The 25,102-nt window shown below is 45.3% G+C and overlaps 1 protein-coding gene across 2 annotated transcripts in view; it reads right to left on the bottom strand.

Moving 5' to 3' along the window:
* Nucleotides 1-25,102, bottom strand: part of PAK1IP1 (PAK1 interacting protein 1) — a 137,526-nt gene that overhangs the window by 12,190 nt on the left and 100,234 nt on the right. For both annotated transcript variants that reach the window (XM_085607265.1, XM_085607264.1), the window contains exon 9: nucleotides 2,750-2,876. In XM_085607265.1, the coding sequence (XP_085463391.1) occupies nucleotides 2,750-2,876 (127 nt within the window). The remainder of the gene's footprint in view (nucleotides 1-2,749; nucleotides 2,877-25,102) is intronic.

Below are 25,102 nucleotides of genomic sequence, written 5' to 3'. Positions count from 1 at the left end.
ATCCCAGTGGCATCCACATTTGACCCCTTTTCTACAAGAGTCTGACAGATCATATGAAAAAACTGGCATTTACTTGATCTGTGCCCCAACAAAATGCCACAGCTAAGATTCGCTTTTCGAAGAGCCCCAAACGTCAGGGAACACCTTGTCCATACATGCCCCAAAAACGACAACAGAAGCGCTCCTCCACTGTCCCTCCGGAATACTATCCATGTGGTGGCGGTACAGTAATCACAGCCTCAAAAAGCGTAGTTCAGAATGATGGCCGTACTTCGTGCCAAAACAAATTCAGTAACTAACTACGTTGTTTACAGGCTTACTTGTGCGTGTGGTTTACACTATATTTGCCTTACCACTCGGAAGTAGAAAATCAGGAACATAGCCGTACATTCAGGATAGGCTAGCTCACAGCACGCCTGGTAAAGCATTTTCAGGAAATTGGACATGGGCCCTTGAATTTCAAGAGGACAGTACTTCAAAAAAATGGATCAATGGTGTGTGGAGGCAGATGAGGCACTTTACAGAAAAGAATCCCTGTGAGTGTTTTTGGAAAAAACAGAACCAGGGGGGCTGAATGATAAGGTGGAGTGGCATAAACTCAGAGGCTAGATATGTGTGGGCCGCTAGGTCTGTATTAACATGACAAGATAGGTTCTCTCTTAACAAAACCGCCAATTGTGCAGGAACATGACTGTTGGTAACTTTAATGAAATATATAGGTTGCAGATTATGTGTTGAGACCAGTTTAGAAATAAATAGCATTTCTCTATTTGACCCTTTGTCTAATAGGACCTATGAAGGACGAAGAGGACGCCATGCAGCGAAGCCTGAAGAGGACTACTGACTAGGCACCAGCCCTACCGGATTGTCTCTAGCTTTTAAGACCCTGCAAGAATACGATGCCGGTCCTGCAGTCAGCGACTTCCAGTAAACCGAGGAAGACTGCCTGAACTTTGACAAAGACCAGAACTCCTGAGGACAGCAGTTCTGTTCCCAAGAAAACACCACAACGGACTCTGGTGCCCTCTGGACTTTTGAAAGTGAAAAGTATTTTTATTTAAAAATGTACTTATCTATTAGGCGGGGATGTCCTCGCAAGTGGGCCAAGGTTTGGGGGGCATGGAACAAGTACAGGGGAGGAATATGCGATCCGCCGCCTCTTTCAGATGAGGACTCCTCTGATTCGGATGGTTAAGATGGCCTGCGGGTTGATGGGGAGGTGGGGAGCCACAGTCCTTCTCAATGCAGTAGAGCTAGGGTTAGTCGAGGGATTATGTAATTGGGTGGTGATCTGTCAAGGGATCTATACGCAAGGTCTGTTTCAGTGTCCTATTGTTTTAACTGTTTTGAAAAACAATAAAAAACTTAAAACAAAAAAAACAAAAAAAATTTACTTATCCTATTGCGAAGATCTTGGTCTTAAAATAAAATACAAACCAAGCTTATTTTTATAAAATTGGTGTGGATCTCCTTTTTGAGTATTGTGTCCATTATTGGTCAATGTTGTGCAATAAATGTCGTACACTCCTCTGTGTTAGACTTAAGGCTGCTCGCAATTACTGCCACCAATAGAGCACTTTGGGTTTTACATTGAGCCCTGTACACTTCTGGGGTACCCCTGGACTCTGTGCACGGTGTAACCACCTGTTGGTTTACCATATACAGAGTCAGCTTCCTACACTAGTGTAGAGCTAGAATTTGAGGCAATTTTATTTAAATTTGTTCTTGGGAGTTGGTTCTTGTGATTCATATTTTTAGGGACAAGTGTTGAGACTTCTGCTGTTGAAATAACAACGGGAGTATTTTATAATCATATTGGAGGAAAAACTCATATCAGTTATTCTATTACCAGGATGCAAAGATCATTAAGTGCCTGACACAGGCAAACCGAAATGAAAACCAATGGCTCTTCCAATACTTTAAGATATGGACTAGGAAAACAAGAGAGTGAGAGAAGAATTGATGAAGATGCCCCCAATTTCTGTGTCCGGTTTACACGGTCTTCAAACATTAGTATGGGCGAAGGAAGAGGTGAAGAGTACGTTAGCCCCATTAACTCCTTGGTAAACCCACCACCAAGACTTCCACAAACACTTGCAGATTCTAGTCATCATCAGCAACTATTTCTGCACTCTTTTTTGCTAGTTTTAGAAGCAAGCAGAATGCTTTTTCTTCATACAAAATCTCCACTTCTTCTAGAATAACCAAGTGTCTACATGTCCAGCTCTTGGCCAACCCTCCATGCCTAATCCATGAAAGAGTCTCATATCAGGCACTTTCTCTGTCACTCGGCTAATCACAGCAACATATACATTTTTAGAGGTGTTGCTATGGAAAGTCTGCAGTTATCTCTCTGCCTCTATCTAGGCTGTGTCTCTGTAGTGTTACTCATAGGGTTGTTTGTGTCAGGTAGGGCAGCCTCCATCTCCCGGTTCATACGAATGCCTATGGCCTCACACAGCATACATGGATCTATTCATCCACCTTGTATGTGGTACGCTTACACAAAGTTTATCACAATATTTTTGACACTGTTTGGAAGTCTGTTGAATCTAGAAAGCCTAAGAACAAAAAATTATTTTAGCAAAATTTGTACTGTATTCAAGGCAAGCCCTTGCTTACTGTCTGCTTTCATATAGACAAGCATTTTTTCAATTGAATTGACATTTTACATAAAAGAGGGTGGGCTAGTAATAAATTACAGCAAGTACATAGAAGTAATTTTGCCAGAACGATCAAAGCTACATACCAGCAGTGGATTGTGTGCATGTGTCTTCCGTTTCTTTTTCTTCCTGTACTTTATCGAGCCATACACACAGGCATGTTAGACGAGCGGAAGTGTCTACTTCACACAACAAGGATGGTTGCTCCTGGATCTGGAAAAACAACGATTGGTTTAGGATCACTTCATTTTCTATTGCATTTGCTCATCTGAAAAAAGTCATAATTCCTTTATGGCCACTGGCTTTTGAAGGGTCACATAATTACTCTAGTCAAAGAATCTGTGAATGCTAATTTCAGTCGTACACAAAATCAGTATGATGCAGGGCCAGCTGGGAAAAAGTAACTGAGTCAATAACTCCCCAGGATCCCTGTATAAGATTCCTTGCTAATCTACCAGTAGCAGGAAACTGTTAAAACATTACTGCATATGCACAAAATAATAATGCGCCTGAAACAGAGGTAAAGAGATGTGTGTGTGTGTAAGAAATGCAGTAACTGTTCAGTTGGCATTTTGGGGTTTTCAATGTCTCACACTAACCAATATCCAATAGGTATTGCTCAGTTATGGAAACATAAAATGGTGTAACAGTATTTATAGCAAACCGTGGAGATTTTCTTGAAAAACGTGCATGCTTTAACATCGCTCATCATTCATAGCTTCTTTTGCTGACTCTCAGTCAATTTCAAGGATAACACCCTTCACTCAATGAGATTTCAACTTTCTCTTTACCACTTCTTCCTGAACCTCCTGTGCTCATCTAAGTGAAACCATACTTTGCATGCCTTGGACCTATGTTCCTGGAGATTCCCATCAGGAAATTTTGGAAAATACACGAAAGTCAGCAGACTGCAGGCAATGGATTTCTGTGGCTGACCCCTTTCTCCTTGTGCTAAATGTTTTTTTATTTTATGACATTTTGACATACAACACAGGCCTAATGGGCTTACAGATGTAATGTTTGCTCCTATTCATTCTGCGAGTGCCGGCCAAGTGTTTGATTATCCTCAAGCTGTGTACAGAGTTGTACCCACTTATGAAAATCCCATCTGGTAGAATGCTCTCTTTATAGTTAATAAAGAAATGAGCATTTACAGAGAAATGAGGTTCCAAAGTTTGAGGGTGTTGAAAGAAACCTTGCTTCTGAAGTGTAGAAAGCGATACACTTTGAGACTGGACAATCACCACACAGATTTTGCACTTTTCCTAGCATTTCAATCATTATGGTGCAATCCTTTATGGTGAAAGCAAAGTCCAGCCATCAACCAGTAAATCCATTATCTTATTCTGGATGGGAAGAGATGCGAAGCCAAGCACAACTGCCCCTAGAGACAGAACCACTGATGGCAATGGCCATTGTGTCAACCTGGGCTTTATCTAAAAGGTGTTCTGAGGCTGCCTCTACCAGGACCGATGGAATTATGCAACAAGGGTGAACCAAATTAAGCAGCAGGATTGACTAATTTATGCTGCAAGACAATAGAAACTATGTAGCATAATGCAACACATTTTGCTAAGTTACTTCATCATTTTGGCATTTTCATAAGTTAACACTGTCTATCTAAAGGGTTTACCTCAGTGGTACCAGTTTAACACACAAAGAGAATAATAAGCAACTAAAAGTTAAGTGAACTTTTGCGAAAGGCTTACAAATACGCGGAAACACACGTTGCCTCAGTTTTAGCAACTGTCGATCCATTTGTGCTAGGTACGACCACACCTTTGGGCCCAAAGTAAATGGAATAAATTCTACACCAACCTGCGAGCTGGCGTCAATACCTGATAATTTTATGCGCACCCCACTGAGGCATAAAGGTAAGGAACAGAGACAGCTAAGGCAGTGACAAATACACCATACAACATGTTTGCACACCTAGGGAACTTATTAATCACTGCATTAGCTTGTGAGAGAGGAGAAAGGATGGTGAGGAATCTGTGGGACGATTATATAGCCATCCAAAGGAAAATGTTACTTACCCTATAACAACTGGTTTATAGCTTGTAATGGGGTCACTGGAATTATGGCGAGGGGGGCAAATTATGTGGGAGGGTTTACTAAATTATGGGGCAATAAACATCAAATTATGAGGACTAATGCCCATCATTTTGAAGTAGAATGAATTCACTATTTTGTCATTATTACACAGGTTAACATTGTAGGAGCAACGGTTTCATCTCATTAATATCAGTTTAACACCTAAATACAGCAATAAACTATGGAAGTTGAAATGCCTCTGTGTGACAAAATCCCTGTCACTTCCTGCGTCAGCGTTTTTAGTAACTTTTGATCCATTTGAGCAAGAAACTTTTTTTTTTAGTTTACATTTGCAAATTATGTCAATCAAGTAAGTGTGGTATGGTACATAATTCCAGTGGCCCGGCTTGTTATGCTGTAATTTACATGCTCTACCCACATATGTCATCTTTTGTTTGTTACAATTGTTTTGCACATGGTTTTTCATCTTAGTATATGGTTTTGTTTATGGCAACCTGTGATCCCTACCAGAAATTCACACTGTACCAGGACAAAATCTCCACCTCCGACTGTTTTTCCTTGTAAAGGGCAAATGAAGTAGAGCAGTAAAAGTGAACCGATGCACTTTGAAAATGAATGTATGATGTGAGAAGACATCCGAAGCAGTAGCTCGCATCTAGTTAGACAAAAGGGTGCATGAGAATCTACAGCACTACAAGCCACAAACAGATAGTTACAGAGTTAGTGACATTTTGGGGATGAAGATCTGCTGTAGATCGCATCCTTTGCATAAATGAATGGTGGCTATTAAGCAGATGAGACAGATGTCTGAAATCAAGTTCTAGGTGCAGTTAGCTCAACCCAACTCAAGCTAACCAACCGCAGCGGGTGCGCCAAAGGCAAGCCTGTCTGCGACCAGCGCCATGGACGCTGGTTCTCCGGCCACCCACGGCTAAGACTCAGCTGCCCTCCTCGCACTCAACCCCGGAAGGAACTGCCAGCTGTCGACGCCGAACACCACCCACGGCCAGTTCTCCTGCCGACATTCCTTCACCATCCTTCAGACCCCCCCACGGCCGCTGCAGCCGCGCCGGAAGCCAGCACCACTGAAGCTCTAAGGCGCATCCTCCTCAACGTACGCTCCCTGCACAAACACACAATAGAGATCTGGGTCCTTCGACACCCTCTTGCCAGACGTCGCCTTCTTCACAGAAACCTGGACTAGGGCCTCCTCTGCCCCTGACATCACTACCGCCTTCCCCGACGGATACAAGATCCAGAGGAAGGACCGCCCCAACCACTCGGGAGGAAGACTCGCCATCGCACACAGGAGCTCACTCCAACTCTCCACAAGCGACTCCCCTTCCACCACCGAACACCTCCACTTCCAGATCTAGACCAGCCCCAGAACAATGCTGCGCGGCACACTTGTCTACAGGCCCCCCGGACCTCAAACCTCGTTCACCACCGCCATCACCCACCTCATCGCACCCCACGCCAACGCCTCCATGGATTACATACTCATCGGTGACCTGAACGTCCATCTCGACAACTCCAGAGACCCCCAACTCCACCGCCCTCCTTGACAACCTAGCCAACATCGGACTGAAGCAACTTGTCATCACCCCCACACACAAGGCAGGACAAACCATCGACCTAGTCTTCGCAGGAGGGAACATCCGCTTTAGCCACACCATGCAGCCCTCTCTGAATGGAGCACCATTGCGTACACTTCTGCTTCAAGAAGGCCACCGCACACAAACCCACTCCGCGCCCACCATGAAGGAACTGGAGCAAGGTCCCAGAGGAAAACCTCAACTCCATCCTCAATACCTATCCCCCTCCCACCTCAACCGAGACCAACTCTGCAGCCAAAGAACTACACAGGTGGATCACCAACCGCACAGACAAGCTTGCCCCCCTCCTGAACCCGGACAGAAAGTGGCCCACGAAGGCCGCCTGGTTCACCACTGACCTTCAAGAATCCAGGGGCACCTGCCGATGTCTCGAAAAACAATTGAGGAACAGCAAAACCACTGAAGACCAGACTACCTACAAGAGCGCCATGACAGAAAACCACCAACTCATCAGATCCACCAAAAGGTCCTTCATCCAGAACAAAATCCTCGCCAACTCCAGCAACTCTAAGGCACCATCCATCATTTCACTAACCCCCCCCCCACCCAGCAAAGCCACAGACGTCACTCCCTCCCAGGACCTCTGGAACAAGCTATGCTCCTACTTCCATCTGAAGATCAAGGCCCTCTACGACAACTTTAACGAACAGTCTCCCGAAACCACTCCTTCCTCCAGCGGCGACAGCCAGCCTACCATCTCCGCCTGAAACCTGGTCTCCACTGAAGATACCGCCAAGACCATGAAGAGCATGCACTCAGGAGCCCCAATGGACCCCTGCCCGGCACACATCTTCTAAAGAGCCGCCGCCATGATTGCACCAGAGCTACGACGCACAATCCTCACCACCTTCGGATTAAGCACGCTCCTGGACGACGGGAAACGTGCAGAAGTCAAGCCCCTCCTCAAGAAACTCTTGGCAGACCCGACGGACCTGAAAAACTACCGACTCATCTCTCTTCTCCCCTTCGTGGCCTAGGTCACTGAGAAGATGGTCAACACCCAGCTGACAAACTTCATTGAATAGAACGCCATTCTCGACCCCTCCCAATCTGGATTCCGCAGCAACCACAGCACCGAAACAGACCTCCTCGTGCCACAGACGACATCCGCGTGCTACTTGACCAAGGCCACACCGTGGCCTCATCCTACTAGACCTCTCCGCAGCCTTCGACACCATCTCCCAGCGCACTCTCGCAGCCAGACTCCACAACGCTGGCATACAGGGAACTGCCCTCGACTGGCTCTGCTCCTTCCTCGCCGGCAGAACCCAAAGGATCAAACTTCCACTTCGAGCCCACGCAAATCAACTGCGGAGTTACCCAGGGATCATCGCTCAGCCCAATGCCGTTCAACATCTATATGTCCCCCCCTTGCCACCATCGTCAGACAGCACGGACACAGCATAGTAACCTACGCCAATTAACACCCAGCTCATCATCTTCCTCACGAAGGAACCCAACACCACCAGACTCAGATTCCAGGAAGGGATGAAAGACGTTGCATCCAAGATGAGCAGTATCTGTCTGGAGCTGATCTCTGAGAAGACTGAAGTTCGTGTCCTTGGACCCACCTGGTGGCACGCCGCCCTCTGCAGCCCCACCACCCCCAACGGACCATGCCCGGAATCTCTGCATCATACTCTAATCCTCCCTCACCATGACCCACCAGATCAACTCCATCACCACCTCCACCTGCTTCAAACCCCTCCGCAAGACCTTCAAATCGACCCCCCTACCCCCCCGAATACAGGCACTCGTAACAAGCAGAATGGACTACAGAAACACCCTCTACTCTGGAATCAACAAAAACCTGCTGTGCAAACTCCAGACCATCCAGAACACCGCCACCAGACTCGTCCTTGGCGTCCCACGACATGAACACATCACTCAACACCTACGAAACTTCCACTGGCTCCCCACTGTGAAGAGAATAACCTTCAAGCTACTCACCTACGCCTACAAATCCCTCCACAACACGGACCCAAATACCTCAACGAAAGTCTCCTTCCATGTACCCAAGAGAAACCTCCGCTCCGCCGAGATCACCCTAGCAGAAACCCCGTGCATCCGCAGAACCAGAGCACGTGGAAGAGCCTTCTCCTACATCGCGGCAAAGGTCTGGAACGAGCTCCTGGTCAACATCAGACGCTCCCCCACGCTGCACACCTTCAGGAAGAGCCTCAAGACCTGGCTCTTCTGCTGATTTGGAGCCGCACCCCCTACCCCCAGCACCTTGAGACATTAACGGGTGAGTAGCGTGCTTCACAATTCCCCGATTGATTGAACCTCAGCCGCACACCAGGTTTGAATATCCTCACACAATTGTCTAGTGAGTGTGTGATGTTGACCATGTAGCAACTTTACATATATCTGCTAGTGGTATGTTACCTAGAAAAGTCATTGTGACTTTGTTTTTTTAGGTGAATGTGCTCTAGGAACACAGTGCTAGGTTCTTTCGTCCCAGCATAACATACTTGGATACATTTGACTATCCACCACACTAGACCAGACTTTGAAATAGGATTTGTGTAGTGGGGTTTTGCAAAAGCAACAAAAGAATTGATTGTCTTCCAAAAGGATTTGGTTCTATCGATGTAATACAATAGAGCTCTCTTAACATCTATTATATTTAATACTCTTTCTGTAACAGATGCAGGGTGCGGAAAATAACTGGCCACTCAATATTCTGAATGACACGAAAAGTGGAAATGACATAGCAGAAAGCGAGGATTTGGCCTCAGGACAGCTATCCTTGTATACCTGTAGGAAAGGTTTATCTACAGTTAGGGTCTGCAACTCACTTACCCTTCGTAATGACGCGATTGCTACCAGCAATGCTACCTTATTGCATCTAACAAGAGTGCAATGGCTCGAAAGGTGGGTCCTATAAGTTTAGTGAGGACTACATTGAGATCACACGTAGGGACTAGTGGGATTCTTGAAAGGAATTATTCTATTAAGGCCCTCCATGAATGCTGTTATGTCTCGAATAAAGAAGTATATTGTCCTGCATGTAAGCGGTTACAATTGCTAAATGTAGCCTCTTGGATATGTGTATGCCAAACTTGCCTTTTGAAGCAAATACAAATGATATCCTGCACCGACCCCTTCAAAGATTGTATTTGTTTACAGAGTAGCACAAAAAAGACTTCTTTCCACTTTGCTGCATAACAGGCATGTGTGGTAAACTTGCAAGCTTCCTGCAGGATAGGAAGCTTGATGTACACAGACTGGTATCTCATGAGCCAGTTGGTTAGGTTAATTTCCTTGAGGATTGGATGTCGCAGTTAACCCGGAGGTTAAGTTAGATGATCTATTCTGACGGGCAGCTTCTCGTACAGGATGAGAAATTTCCAGAAGCACTGAGTACCAAGGCTGCTTTGCTCACATTGGTGTGATGAGTCGGAGTGAGCTTTATCAATACATAAAGGATCGGAGGCAGTGGAGGAAAAATGTAAGCAAATATCCCTGATCAGTTCATCTACAGTGCATTGTCCATGTGAGTGTGGGTACCTGGAGACAAAGCTTTGATTATTTTGTGTTTTCTGCAGTGGCGAGCAGTTAAGAATGCGAGGGCCACCAACCTCGCATTTTCTGAAGGTACCATTGATTCATCTCCCACTTGTGTACTTGTAGATGCATCCTATTTAGAAAGGTCCACAAAGTACTTTACCACCCCTGGCAGATCCTTTGCTAGGAGGTGGATCTGATTGGGATATAGTCCTGTGCCAAACCGACGGAGCTGATAGTTGGGCGAGTGGAGTGCCCCCTTGTTTTTTGATGTGATACATGGTGGTAAGAGAGTCTGTCCTCCCTACAACCGTTTTCCTTCGAATGAGCATATAAAACACTACAAGCTCGAATTGGACCACTGTCAGAGCTACATATGTTTATGTGCCAGTCTCGTTATTCTTGTGTCCAGCTACTCTGAAGAGTGATGGCGATCAGATTTGCAGCTTCGGGTCCAGAAACGGTGTGCACAGCAGCAAGTACTTGTTCCACTAAGAGACCGTGCTGAACTCTCAACACTACCAACACAGACACGCCAGAAACAGTCACTTTTGAAATAGACTATGTGGAATTATGGTGATGAAGGCAGCCATCATACCCAAATGTTTTATCATCATTCTAGAGCTTAGTGGACACGGTCTGAAAAAGAGGAAGCAACCTCCTAAAAACATCCCCTTCTCTTGGCTGTGAACTTAAGCCAGTGCAGGAAAAACACAGCAGCATGGTGTGCGCTAGGCATTGCTAATGGTTGCTGCTCTTAATCAGTAGACTGTCCAGATATAGAAACACAAGAGCAGCGCTGTGACGCACATGTGCTTTAACCAACGCCAGGCACCTGACCCTTGGAACTGTTCTGACCCTGAAGGATAGGACTTTGAATTGGTAATGTTAACCACTTACCCCAAACCTGATGTAGCGGTTGTGAGCCGGATAAATGGGGATTTAAAAGCAGGTGTCGGAGTTTGAGGGTCACCATGTGCTCTACTGTTCAGGCAGAGGGAGGATATCCTGCAGGGTTGTCATTCTGAAATGCTCTGACAGGATGTAGTTATTCAGTGGCCTGCGGTCGCTGCCAGGTTACTGGGTACCTTCCTTTTTTAGGATGAGGCAGTACAGGGATACACATCTTGACTCCCCTGTTGTGGGGGCACTAGTTCAATGACACTTTGGCCGAGACATGCTTGTACTTCCTCTTACAGCAGTTTTGGTGTACCAGAGTATTTGGCCAGAGGATATTTCTACCATTTGTGTAAGGAATAACAAAATGGTTTCTTACCTGTAGCAGTAGTATTGCAGCTTGAAGAATTGTTTGACTTCACATGCTGTGCATTATTCTGCCATCTATTGGTGGGGCCCAGAATTCTCCAATGTGATAGGAGTCCTCCTCCTTCTCTGTTATTTAGTTTTTTGGGGCGTAGACTGGCCCACCATTTAGTGTATTTTCCAGCCTCTCCTGACGTCATATGCCCTCCCCGGAAGCTCCATGTGGCCACCATCTTAAGATTCTCTCCTCCATCTTCTGGGGATGAGGGTGGGTGTGTCGCTTGTGAATCCAGAATCTTTTTTCAAGCTGCAAAACTACTCCTACAAGTAAGAAACCATTTCGTTTTGCAGAGAATTCTTTATAGATTAACATGGTCTGGATTGATATTGTAGAGTTTTTGATGCTTATGGTGGTTGGGATGAAGAGGAGCTTGAGTTTGTAAATAAATGCTTTAATACTTTATGCCCCACTTTAGATTGCTTGTTTATTTGTAGATCTATGCAATAATGCTTGGTGAACCTGTGAACTGATGACCAAGTAGCTGCCATGCAAATATCCGGCAATGGTATATTTGCCGGAAAACTATTGTTGCCCCTTTTTTGTGAGCAGAGTGCTCCTTTGGTTTAGTTTGTAGTTGTATTCCCACTGCTGTGACACATTTTTATGGTTTGCATAATCCATCTCAAGATTGCATTCTTTGTAACTGATTTTCCTTTGTTGTTGTCTGCAAATTACATTAAGAGCCGATTCCCCTTTCTGATCTTTTTTGTTTTCTCCATATAGTACAGGATCCTTGATGCGTCCAACGTGTGGTATTTGAATCAACTGATTTATGTGGAAATGTGAGATGACCTTGGGTAGGAATTGTTGATCTGTCCTCATGACTATTCTGTCCTTGTGTATTTGTATGTATGGCTCTTGTATTCTGATTGTTTGTAGTTCACTTACTCTACGAAGAGATGTCAATGCAATGAGGAATTTCTGGTTTTGGAGATTACTTTTCTCTGTTTATTGAGAACCCCAGATTGTTAAGGTTGATAGAACTATCTCTATGTGTCTTTTGGATTTGCGTAGAGTTTGCTTTTTCCAGACAGTCGTCCAAGTAAGAGTTTACATATATCCCTTGTCATCTTAATTGCGCTGTTACTGCTGCCAGACACTCTTGGTGCTGAGTTTATTTCGAAGGCCAGCACTTTGAATTGATAGCGTGTTCTGTTTACCACAAAACAAATATATTTTGCGTCTGTGACTTATTGGGATGTGAAGGTAAACATCCTTTAGATCTATAGCCCTCCTTTTGTAGCGGAGCAATGACATCTTGCAGTGTTGTCATTTTGAATTTGTGTCTCCTTATGAACTTGTTTATGAAGCAAAGGTCTAGGATAGGCGGTAGGGATCTGTACTGCTTTGGTTATAGGAAATATCTCTAGTAGTTTCCTGGGTTGATCTGGTTGTACAACCGTACCATGAAGGTAAATACATTGCATGCCTTTGCCACTGATTTTTTCGCAAGCATGTTTTTACCGCAAATACGCATTTACAACGCATGTCAATACCAGGCATTGTTTTCAGATTTAAAAACAATGTATTTGTGGGGGGGGGGGGGGGGGGGGGGGGGGGGGAGACCCCCTGCACCCACCCAACTTACCTTTAATGCGTGGTATTGGCAAGCATTGTAAATGCATATTCGCGGTAAAAATGTGTGCTAAAAATGCGTGGTTAAGGCACAACGAGGTTAAAACCTCATTGTAAAGGCTGTTTCCCGGTTGATCTCAATTCTGGGCACTCTTTCTATAGCTCTCTTTTGTAGCAATTCTTTTATTTCTTGCAGTAGATAGGTGGTTTCTTCTTTTGTGTGGACCACTTTCTTAGGTCCCCTTGCTGGTGGTTGTTTGATCAGTTCTATGCAATATCCAAATCATATGATGTTTATTATCTATTAGTCTGATGTCATTTTCCTCCAGTCCTGGAGGATGTTTTTTATTCTTGATCCCACAGGTGATAAGTTTGAGAGGAGTTGATGGTGTAATGAGTCACTTGCTAGAGAGGGCAGAAGCTCCACTTTATGGTTGCACTTCCTCTTGCATGTCCCCGAAAAGTCTAACGTAGTAGTGTTTGATACTGCCACTGTCGTCTTGGCGTGTGTGTTTTACTTGTGCGCTGCAACCCTTTATTAAAGGTTGCACATGAAAAACGTCTTCCGCCTGCTGGTCTTCAAACAGGTGTTGATCGCCTCCGTATGTGTCCCCTGAATTGCAAGGTTCCCATGGACATTGCTGTATCATTATTCTTCTTGAGTTGCTGAAGGGTATCATGCACTGTACTTCCAAACAGATGTTCCCCATTGAAAGGCATGTTGATTATATTTGCCTGTAATTCTGGTTTGAAACCGGACATCCTTAGCTAGGCATGACGTCTAAGGGTTGTACCATCAATTGTTTACTTGCTACGTCTGCTGCATCTAATACATACTTTAAGCAAGTATTTGCAATGTTTTTCCTCTCTTCTGCCAGGGATGCTGCCCTCTTGCGGTATTGTTCCAGAAGGTGCTTCATCAGCTCTGCCTTCACATCCCAGTGTTTGTACTCTTATCTGTTGAGAAGAGCATTTGAGTTGGCTATTAAACACTGAGTTCCGGCACCTCTTTCGAATTTTCTCCCCACCATGTTAATCTTTTTGCTTTCCTTATCCAGTCGTGGTCCGGATGTTGCTGGCATATTAGCCATCTTTCTGGCTGTGGCAGCAGTGATGGAGTCTGCTGACACTGTCACTTATACATATAGACAGTATTTTGAGGAGTGCTTGTACTTCTCTCTTGGTGTAACTGCCCTGCAAGTTGCAGGTTCATTAAAGGCTTCTCTTTTCTGATCCAGAAAGCTTGGTAGCATAGGAAGGAACTGGTCTTTCTAGTTTGGGAAGGTAGCAATGTCTCTAGGACAAAACAGGATTGTGCTTTTTCCTCCTCAAGTTATACCCCATATTTATCCCCTCCTCTGGTCTTGATGTCCTGCCACTAAGTCCATATAATCAGACCCCTTTGTTTCCTGAAATGTACCCATAGACTCAGGATCATCTTCTTTGAAAAATAATTATTTTTCTGTTTTCTCTCCCTGTGGCTCTGGTGTCATAGAGGGTTAGAGTTCTTTGGTGTCCTTGTCAATTTGTTGTTTTTCCATCAACATTTTTGGCAGAATTTGAAGTTCTCTAGGGGGGTGCGTCTAAATCGTTTTTCTTTTTATACCATCACAGCAATTTTGGCCCTGAGGCATCTTTTTTTTAGGCTTGCTCTTCGGCATCCAGCATAGGTGTCGATTTCCTCTTCGACGTGGAGGCTTCGGTTGGTGTATTGCTCAACCCTTTTTTCAGCACCTCTCAACTTCTTTTGTCTTTGAACATCAACACTTCCCAACATCAATAGTCTTTTGGCGTCATCGTCTTTTCGGATGTGCGCCTGCCTGCGGTGTCCTTGCAGAGGGACCCGAGGGGTTCTGTTAACCTCGGATTGCCTTCGGTAGGAGAGTTCATCCTTCAGGAGTCACTCAGGTGACACTCTTGGGTAAACAATAGCTTTTTTAATTCACAGCGCTTCGAAGATGCAAGCTACTGGCAGTGCTGTACACGTGCAGGGTGAGTTCCCTGGTTTTTCTTCCTCTTGCGTGTCTCCTAGTCCAAGCTACCCTTCCTTTGGCGTGCTATAGCGTTGCTTCCGAAAGGCACTCTTGCCATTCATTTTATTTGTCATTGCAAGTTCAAAATTTGGTTCTTTAAGAGGTTTCAGGGCACACTGATAAAAGCACCTTTGACAGTGATTAATGTCAGACTATCTATTAGAGTGGAGAGGTGCGTTGTCTTTCCCCTTTTCCACCCAAACCTGTTGCACTTCTGAGAATGGTGGGGAAGGGCCACTCAGGAGTGCACGCTCTTTTACTCCTGCATCGTCAAGTACGTAGTGTTGTTTTCTAAGCACTTCGTTTTTTTACTTTTGCTTTTTCTGAACGCTTTAAGACCGACACTCGAACACATTTGTAAGTACAGGAAGTAGTGCTTCAGCAGTATTATTTTACATCTCTTAAACACCTTGGAGCATTGGTCCCAAAATGTCCCTCCTGGCAAAAGTGCAAATAGAGCACATTCCTTTCTACTTGCACTGTGTATATCAGTATTCAATTTTCCCCATTTTAGAGATTTTGATTCACAAATGCATATACAAGTATGTGAAAGAGTACTGCAGGGGTTTTACTTTTTGCACTACAAATTTCCTTTGAATAGGTTCCTTCAATTTTTTTTCTAACAAAATTCTTTTGTCATTTGTAATTCCTAGACCTGTGTCGGAAGAAGAAGTAAAAAGCTGCATGTTGGTATGTCTTTTTAGCCCATGAGCAGGGTGGCTTTTTTATGAACTGAGGTGTGGGTGGAAATTGACAGAGCTCATGTTATTCATGCAGCATTTTTCGCAAGTTGTTTGATAGGTGTATGTTACTCAAGCAGACTATGGTATAGTGTGTGTTAAGTTTGTGATCGGACCATCTTACAGGAGTATAGTTGGTTTTCCAATTTTATCTTTGGATAGTTCACACTGCAGGCCAATGGTAACCTGACACAGTCTTTAAAGAACTGCCTTTTGCACATAATCACCCTCTAATGAGAAACTACTCTTCACACTCCATTTACTACCCATCATTGACAGACATCGCCCGTTCCCACTTTCGACACACACAAACTACAGGCTGCATCGCAATTGACAGCACTCTGTATCCAGTCCCCACCGACCAAACTACTCCGTAGGCAACAAAATACAGCACAAAACAGGCAACACTTGAAGCACCACTGACTAAACTGCACCTCATACACTTCACTTAAGGTCACCAACAGAGTTACTGCATGCTACGCCGTCAGAGATAGCACATCATCATCCTGTATTACGATTAGTCTCCATAAACAACTGCCCCTTTCTATTCCCCACCGCCTTCATATACCAGCAGTACCCTCTCACAACATACTGCATGTTACAGACTGAACCCTTTACCTTGCACTCACCTGGCATAGCACACCTAATCCCATCACTTGGAAACACCACCAGTACTTACTTACAACACACAGCATCCAAAGATGGCATCCTGCATTCATCACTAATGTCATGAGTCATACTGTATCCAGCACCCAGTGTCAACCTGGAGGGGATGCTCTAGAGTTTTCTGACCTGGGTGAGTATGCAGTATTCGGGACTCATCAATAATCCTTGGTACCCGTAGACAGCATCCACTAACGTCACCTATCTCTTACTGGTCTCGCTGCATGGCTAAACACTTATAAGGTCCAAAAGGCGAGACCTATTGGCTGCGCAGCACCAAGCCACTATGATCAGTACCACCTGAGAACCAGCTCAGCAGCACCACCACCACCACCACCTCCTCAGGCGTCCCTGACTTCAGCAGACTTTTGCGCGTTTGAATGATAATCAGAAATCTCTTGAAAAAAGAACGAGTAAGGACTTCCCCCGTTCAATCTCCTGTCATGAGAAAGTTCGAAAACTGATAGGCTATAGTATCAACCAGAACGCCCTGACAACAATAAAACAAACAAAATACAAGTTACGTGGGATTTCTAGAACTCACGAAGGGTCTAATTATGCAATAACTGACTGTCCTGAAGATGGTCTGACGGACTTCTGCCACCCAAGACCGAAACGTCGACTCCATTATCTAATTCCACAACATTAGATAAATGCAGTTGATTTTTTCTCAACAATGAGATTAGTCTCTGTTAAAACTATACGGAAATAGATGTCTTTTGATGAAATGTGGATCTGATTTAACCCGCCTTTCATGATCTATTGCTCAAAACCAATGGTTCTTTTGTACTCCTTTTTTACTCTGATTTATATATAAAAAGATTTGTGTTTCATTAAAAAAAAATACAAATAAAATAAAAATAATTCCCGTGTGTGTACTCTTTATCTAAAGATTGTTTCTGTTGATAACATTTATTGTTGGTGTATAATTTGCTTAAATACACCCCCAAAATGAATCACTAAGAAATAGAACCAAGTTATTACAAATAAAATCCCTTGTCGGCAGCCTTACTGTATCAATGTATCCACCTAAGCCCTCAAGGGTATATTGGGCTTGCCCTTCATCTGGTGCTGCTCCTGAGCAACGTGGCAGAATCAGGTGGCACTTAAAAGTCCTTGCAGTGGAAAAAGTTGTTCTGTCCAGAATTAAGCGTGGAAACAGGACTCATAAAATGAGGAATATGTGGGAAGATGGATCTATCAAAACTTCAAAGCGCAGCCCTTCCCTTAATTAAAAATAAAGTTAACAGGTAAGTAAACAATACATTTAAAAATAAGATACACATCTAAAACTTTAATGTTCTAACACTTTCTGATCCCAAGTTAAAATGTTAAACGTCTTTATAGTTCCCTTGGACTACATTCTACTATTTTCAGTTAATAATAAAGCTGATGGCCAGTATTCACCTTACAGTTGAATAACGTATTTTGGAAACATTTGGCTTTCGATTGGAGAAAATAAGGGTGATTAAGGGACACAACAAAGGTTGGCTGTGGTTTGATGTACCAGACGGGCAAACAACAGATACAGAGAATAAAATGTGTGACCCCTAAAATTGTCCCATTCCAGGAATAACAAGCATTGGAAATGCAATAGGTCTCGCTTTTGTTTGATTTAGAGCTTTTGGCGTTGTATATGGCAATGTTTTGCACCCATGTGTTATGGAGTGTATGTATGTTATTATTTGAACCTCACATTTTATTTATATTTATTTTATTAAAAATTGCATTTAACGTTGCTTACAGACTTGAATAAATATGTAATAAAAGTTATTAAAATTGCGATGAGCCCGGTTGGTGGTTGTCGTAACAACCCCATGAGCTGCCCATTGATGTGAGCTGAGTCTAGATGTGTTAGGAGCCAACAACTTCAAGATTGGGTCAGTGCCTGTAAATCACGCTGCCATGATGACCAAGCATAATAACCAGGCCAACCAAACAGATTCCACCCATGCACAGGCAGTTGGCATGGGTAAAGGTTTTAGGCTAGAGTCAGAAACAGTAGCGATATGGTAGATCTAAAGGTGGTGTGTTTAAGGAGCAGGAGAGGTAGTAAGGTAATGGGTGCGGTGGTTGTACTAGGGAAGAAGTTGGGGTAGACGTACGAAGGTATAAACTGGGGGAGTGGTCCTGAGCTATAAGCAGGGGTTGAGTGGACTGTACCAAAGAAAAAACATATTTGAGGAGTAAGGGACTTCGGGCAGGAGGAGATATAAAAGCAAAAGGGTGGAGATAACGATTTGAAAGAGAGGGGCACATGGCTATTGCCGTAAAACAGGGACAAATAATGTACGTAATCCAAGGGGGGGGGGGGAACAAGCATTGGCATAGCCAATAGGTCTCACCTTTGGGGCCGTATGAGTATTTAGTTATGCAGCACAATATCCTTTGTGCAACAACATCAACTGTTGCATGGCTAAACAATTATAAGGTCCAAAAGGCGAGACCTATTGGCTATGCCAATGCTGGTTTACACCTTAGGTTCACGAAATTGCGAATTAACTTTAGAATGAGAAACACTCTGTGCCTCGAAACAAAACTGTGGATGTATTATTGACCTTCTGCATAATCCCGGATGACCTCAGGATGAAAATTGTAGGATCAGATGACAAAACTATCCGACGACGTGGAATCCACTGGACCACGATGCTTTACGAGTTCACAAGAGGGACTGAAGAGGGGAGTCAGGGGTGGAGTGATTTCTACGCGATACTGAATCGATGCTTATGTACATGTAGTAACTGTTCATGAATTATATTGTCTCTATTGTCGCTACTGAAAATGTTGATCATAAAAGTTGAAAAAAAATCATTTTTTTATGCATTCCGTACAAAGGATCTCCTGGAATCTATCTTGTCGAAACTCCTGTTTTTGTGAGAGGTGTCAGGGATTCCATGGCCGGTTGTGACGCTAGCTGTAGTAGCGTATTGCCGGCCCGGAACTACATTTCCCAGTGCGCATAGCGGGGCACGGCGTACGTGCCGAGGAGGCGGAGCAGGAAGCAGGAACTAAAGCTGCTCGAGCCCCGGGCGGCGCTGCCGATTATTCGTACCCGATATCTGTTCCCGCGCAGATTGAAGCCCCGGCTACTCCTAGAGGCGGTAAGTGGGTCCTGGATGTAAAAATCCTGGAACCGCCATATTCTTGAATCGGACCGGTGACGGACGTCCCTGGTCACGCTAACTCCTCTGTTGGGAGAGACGCGCCCTCGAGGCGGTCTCCTGCAGAGGAGAGTTGTCGCCCGTAGAGGCGCTTGGGCAGCATTCTCTCTGTTGGAAAAAACCAGGCTCGGTTTTTATGCAGAGAGGGTATTGCGCCCGCGATTTGCAGCTTGGGTATGACATGTGGGTGTGTACTTTAATGGAGAAACAAGAAAACAGCATCACGAGTTATACGCTAAGCATGTGAGGAGGGGCTATTGTTCCTTCAACTAAAACATTATTCAGCCATAACGGAATGGGTGTGTGAGAATCAACATGCTGGTATTACTATTGGTGGCATTGACAGTGATTGAGAGCGCTCACAGGCACAAAGCTCTCTTTTGGGCAGAAAATTTGCATGAGGGTTCCTGGCCATATACCTTATTGTGGAACGTGTTCTTTGCTGTTGTAGTTTTGATTGTTTTATGCCTCAACTCGGGAACAAAAGCGCATAGAGGAGGAAGAGACGCTGAAATCGACACCAGGTGACTGGACACTGGTTTCACTTGGCTTGCCTCCTAAGGCGCTACTTTCGTTTATCTTTGGATGTGCTCAGGTCCACACTTCTTTTTCTTTACAGGTAGGAGGAGTGAAGTAGAGGGGGTTGGTGGGGAAAAAAGGGAGTTAGAGGGAGAGAATAGGCATAGCAACTAGGTCGTCACATTGTTTCTATCCACAGGTCTCCCTCCCCGCAGTCCCCATCCCTTCCTTCCCCTGCTCAATTGCCCCAAAAGTCTGTGTAGATACACATGCGCCAGACTTGGGTCGATTCAGAGGTGGGACCCCATTGAGCATCGGCACAGCCCTGAGGACAGGGATTTGGAGAGCCTGACAAGAAGTTTCTCAAATATTTTCCTTTTTAAAAAAAGTTCTGCTTTGCAAATCTCGCCCGCCTCTCGCCCGTTGAAGTATCCTTCTCCAACAAGTGCATCCACCCCCTCTCGCTGCTGTAGTTCTCTTGTTCTGTCCTGTATACCTGCCCGACTTCATTGTTTCAAACATGGCCAGGCTTTAGAAAACTTCCAACGAAAGCTGTTCTGGAAGAAAAACGCGTCAAATATGTTTTTACAAGACGTTTTACAGAAGTCATGGCGGACATTCCAGTTGGCCAGCAACAAATGGTTTCTTCTGGAGCCAGGTGGGTTTTTGGGCAAATAATGTACTGACCTGAAAGATATTCTAGCTACATCTTGGAACCGTTCATTGGTCTCGGATTTACTACATTACTCGTATCTTTCTTCCCGCAGGACACATTGGGTGCAATATTTGAATACCAGTGGGGGCACCAGAAACCATTTGCAACTATTCTACTGAAATTTTCGGGGACTGTACCAGGCTTAAACATATTACCTTTATCCAGACGTAATTCACCTATTTCAGCTGGTCACGCCTACCGCCGAAGAGCTGCTACGATGTGTGGGGGTTAAATGTCTCAGGTGGAGGTTCTAGCGCCGCACACCCCTCCCCTTGCTGTAAAATGACGTGGACCTCAGCCAGGCGTGACGCCGAAGCGCCACCTTGGGGGAAATCGCCAGACCCAGCTCACCGTGCAGCTATTTACAGCCCAAGGGAGCCCCAGGGGGGAACAGGGGTCCGGTCGCTATGTGGACTCTCAGGCCAAGTCTAATTGTCCCAGATGCGGTCTTTAACAAGGCTGCCAGGGTGCATGGGGTCACGAGCCACAAAAATATTTTAAAGCAGGAGCAGCGCGCGGTCAGTGGCGGGGAGAGGGGCCGAGATGTTCCGGAAGAGGCGAAGAGCCACCTAAAATAAACCACTTTCCTTAAATATATTTATTCTCAGACGTTCCAAAATTGGAACAAGCATTGGCATAGCCAATAGGTCTCGCTTTTGGGACCTTAGAAGTGTTTAGCCATGCAACAGTTGCCTAACTAAATACTTATAAGGTCCCAAAAGCGAGACCTATTGGCTATGCAAAGCGGCCGTGAAAGTGATCGATCACGATCAAACATCAAAGCGGCCGCGAAAGTGAAAGTGATCGCGATCACGATCAAACATCAAAGCGGCCGTGCGGCAGTGAAAGTAATCGCGGTAAAGCGCGGCGCACATGCACTGTGGCTCTAGGCTGGCCTGGTAGCACTTTTTGGAGCCCTCTCAATAAGTCTCGCCAGACCAGCGCATGCGCTGGGTCAGGCGAGACCTAAAAATTAGGTCAGTAAAATCACGGAGCAGAGAGAGGAAAGTTTAAAGATCATGCATTCGATATTGCAGTTACAGCCAGGGTGCATGTAACACCCTAGATGGCAAAAATAGACACTACAAACGTAAATAATGTTACAATCTATGTTGCTCTACGCCAGGAAGTTGGAGGGTCACTTTAATGTTGTTTGCAGTTTTATATATCGCAAGTTCGACCAGAAGGTACTGGAGGGCTTTACAGGAACACCAGTTACATTACACCAAGACACATCCATTTATTGTATATTCACAGTGGGAATAAGTGGTTTGCCAAAAATCCCAGGATGTTGAGCCAATGTGAGACTGCTCCACCAGCTCCAAAGTTACGCCACATCCTCTTCCCCTCTCATTTTAAACCCTGACAATGTAGTGATTTCGTTAAGTATAGGGAGACGATTTAGTATGAATATGCTACTTACCAGTATGCATCTGTTCTTGGCATGTAGGGCTGCTGACATTCATATCTGTGCATAGATCGCCGCCTAGTGTTGGGTCCGGATGTTTGCACGTTGTTGTCCTGGAAGAGTCTTCGAAGTATCCTGAGATAGGTGACTCCTCCCCTGGACCACAGTGCGCATGGGCATCCTCTCCATCCTCAGATTGTTTTTCGCCATTGTGGCAGTGATGGAGTAGATACAGAAAGTGATGACAATGCTATACAGCAATTCAGAGAGCTGCAGCTGCTACAGGCGCCGGGGAGGAGGGTGGGCGATATGAATGTCAGCAGCCCTACATGCCAAGAACAGATGCATACTGGTAAGTAGCATATTCAGTTCGAGGCATGTGGGCTGCTGAATTCATATCTGTGCATAGAATACATAGCAGTACCTCCCATTAGCGGCGGCTACCAGTGCCAGCTGCAGCGGTCTGAAAAAGAGTTTTGAGAACAGCCTGTCCTACAGCTGCCTGCTGTTTTGATTGCACATCTACACAATAGTGTTTGGTAAAGGTATGTGTAGTGGACCAGGTGGCTGCTCTACATATATCATGCAAAGGAATGTTTCCCAGGAAAGCCATGGAGGCCCCTAACTTACGTGTTGAGTGGGCTCGTGGGGGAATCGTTAATGTGCGTTTAGCTTTTTGATAGCAAATTTGAATACATTTAACGATCCATCTGGCTATACCTGCTTTGGAGATGGCGTTACCTTTGTGGTGTGGGGCAAAGGCAACGAAAAGTTGTTTTGTTTTCCTAAAGACTTTAGTCCTGTCTATATAGTACATGAGGGCTCTATTTACATCTAGTGTATGGAGTGCTCTTTCTGCGACAGTTTGTGGGTTTTGAAAGAAAACAGGCAGTTCAATGGTTTGATTCATGTGGAACTGCGAGATTACCTTGGGCATGAATTTGGGGTTGGTACGTAGTACGACCCTGTTGGCGTGAACCTGTATGAATGGCTCTTGAACGGTTAGTGCCTGGAGTTCACTAACTCTTCTCAAAGAAGTGATTGCTACTAGGAAAGCTACTTTCCAGGTGAGGAATTGAATCTCGCATGAGTGTAGAGGTTCAAAGGGTGGACCCATCAGGCGTGTGAGGACCAAGTTGAGGTTCCACATTGGAGCTGGTGGGTGGCTTGGAGGAATTACTCGTTTGAGTCCTTCCAAAAATGCTTTGATGGCAGGCACTCTGAATAAAGAGAGGTGCTGCCTGTTCTGGAGATAGGCTGATATTGCGGTCAAATGGACACGTATAGAGGTGTACGCCAGATTGCATCGGTATAGGTGTAAGAGGTAACAAATTATGTTTTGGATGGATGCGTCTAGCGGGTTAATGTCATTATTATTGCAATAAATGACGAACCTTTTCCATTTGGCTGCATAGCAAGCTCTGGTAGTGGGTCTTCTAGCTTCCTTAATGATGTCCATACAGTCAGGTGGCAGGTTTAGGTAGCCAAACTCTAGGACTTCAGGAGCCAGATTGCGAGGTTCAGCTGTTGCGGATCTGGGTGCTGAATCTCTCCATGGTTCTGCGTCAAATGCGCGGGTTTGATCCGCAGCCTTTGATGCGGCACCACAGAAAGTTCGAGAAAGGTGGTGTACCATGGTTGGCGTGCCCATGTTGGAGCAACTAGGACGAGTGTCAGGGAGTGTTGTCTGAGTTTGCGTGCCACCAGCGGTATCAATGGTGCTGGGGAAAAGCGTACGCAAATCTGCCGGACCAGTTCATCCATATCGCATTGCCCTGCGACTGCGGATGTGGGAACCTGGCGGCAAAGCTTTGGCATTTTGCGTTTTCGCTTGTGGCGAATAGGTCTATTTCTGGGTGACCCCACTGTTGGAAGTACGGTTGGAGTACTGACGGATGTAGCTCCCACTCGTGCATCTGGTGGCTGTGTCTGCTGAGCAGATCCGCCATCTGGTTGTCCTTGCCGGGGAGGTGTTCCGCCATGAGGAATATGTTCCTCTGAATGGCCCACTTCCACATGCTCTGAGCCAGATGAGACAACTGTGGAGAGTGTGTTCCTCCCTGCTTCTGTATATAGTACATGGCAGTCATGTTGTCCGTCCGGATCAACACGACTTTGCTGCACAAGTGTACTTTGAATGCTTTCATTGCCAGGAAGATTGCCATCAGTTCTAGAAGGTTGATGTGCATCTTCTTTTGTTGTATTGTCCATAGTCCCTGCACTGTGTAACTGAGTACATGAGCTCCCCATCCCTGGAGAGACGCGTCCGCTGTCAGTATTATTTGTGGAACAGGCTCTTGGAACGGTCGGCCCTTGCAAAGGTTTTGTGGATTCCACCAATGCAGAGAGTTGTATGCCCGACCGCTCACCAACACTAGGTCTTTTAGTTGTCCTGGAGCCTGATTCCATTGACGTGCTACGCACTCCTGAAGCGGGCGCATATGTAGTCTCGCGTGTGGGACTATGAAAATGCAGGAGGCCATCATGCCTATCAGCTGCATGAACACTCGCACGGGAAGGGAGTGTTGGGGTTTGAACTTGGAAATCAGCATTTGCATGCTGTTGATTCTCACTAAATTTGGCTGAGCTGTGGCTGCCAGAGTGTCTATGGTCGCACCTAGGTACTGTTGTACGTGTGCAGGTTGGAGATGTGATTTCGGGTAATTTAGTGAGAAACCCAGACTGTGAAGGAGGTGAATGGTGCGGGACATGTGGCTGGCACATTGCTGGGCTGACTTTGCCTGAACAAGCCAGTCGTCCAGGTAAGGGTAGACGTGTATGTGTTGCCTCCGTAGATGTGCAGCCACAGTAGCTAGGCACTTTGTGAAAACTCTGGGTGCTGTTGTCACGCCGAAGGGAAGGACTTTGAATTGGTAGTGCTGCCCCTGAATAGTGAACCTGAGATATTTTCTGTGTGAGGGGTGAATGGGTATGTGGAAATACGCATCTTTGAGGTCCAGTGTGGCCAGGAAGTCTCCCTGTTTGAGCAGCGGGAGGACTTGTTGTAGGGTGAGCATGTGGAAATGCTCTGAGAGAATGTATTGGTTGAGGGGTCTCAGGTCTAGTATAGGTCTGAGTGACCCGTCCTTCTTTGGGATTAAGAAGGAAGTACAGGGAGTA

This window comes from Triturus cristatus, chromosome 5_2, assembly GCF_964204655.1.
Source record: "Triturus cristatus chromosome 5_2, aTriCri1.1, whole genome shotgun sequence".
Lineage (NCBI taxonomy): Eukaryota > Metazoa > Chordata > Amphibia > Caudata > Salamandridae > Triturus > Triturus cristatus.
The sequence above is the reverse complement of the archived record's forward strand: the minus strand, read 5'-3'. Positions and strand labels throughout refer to the sequence as shown.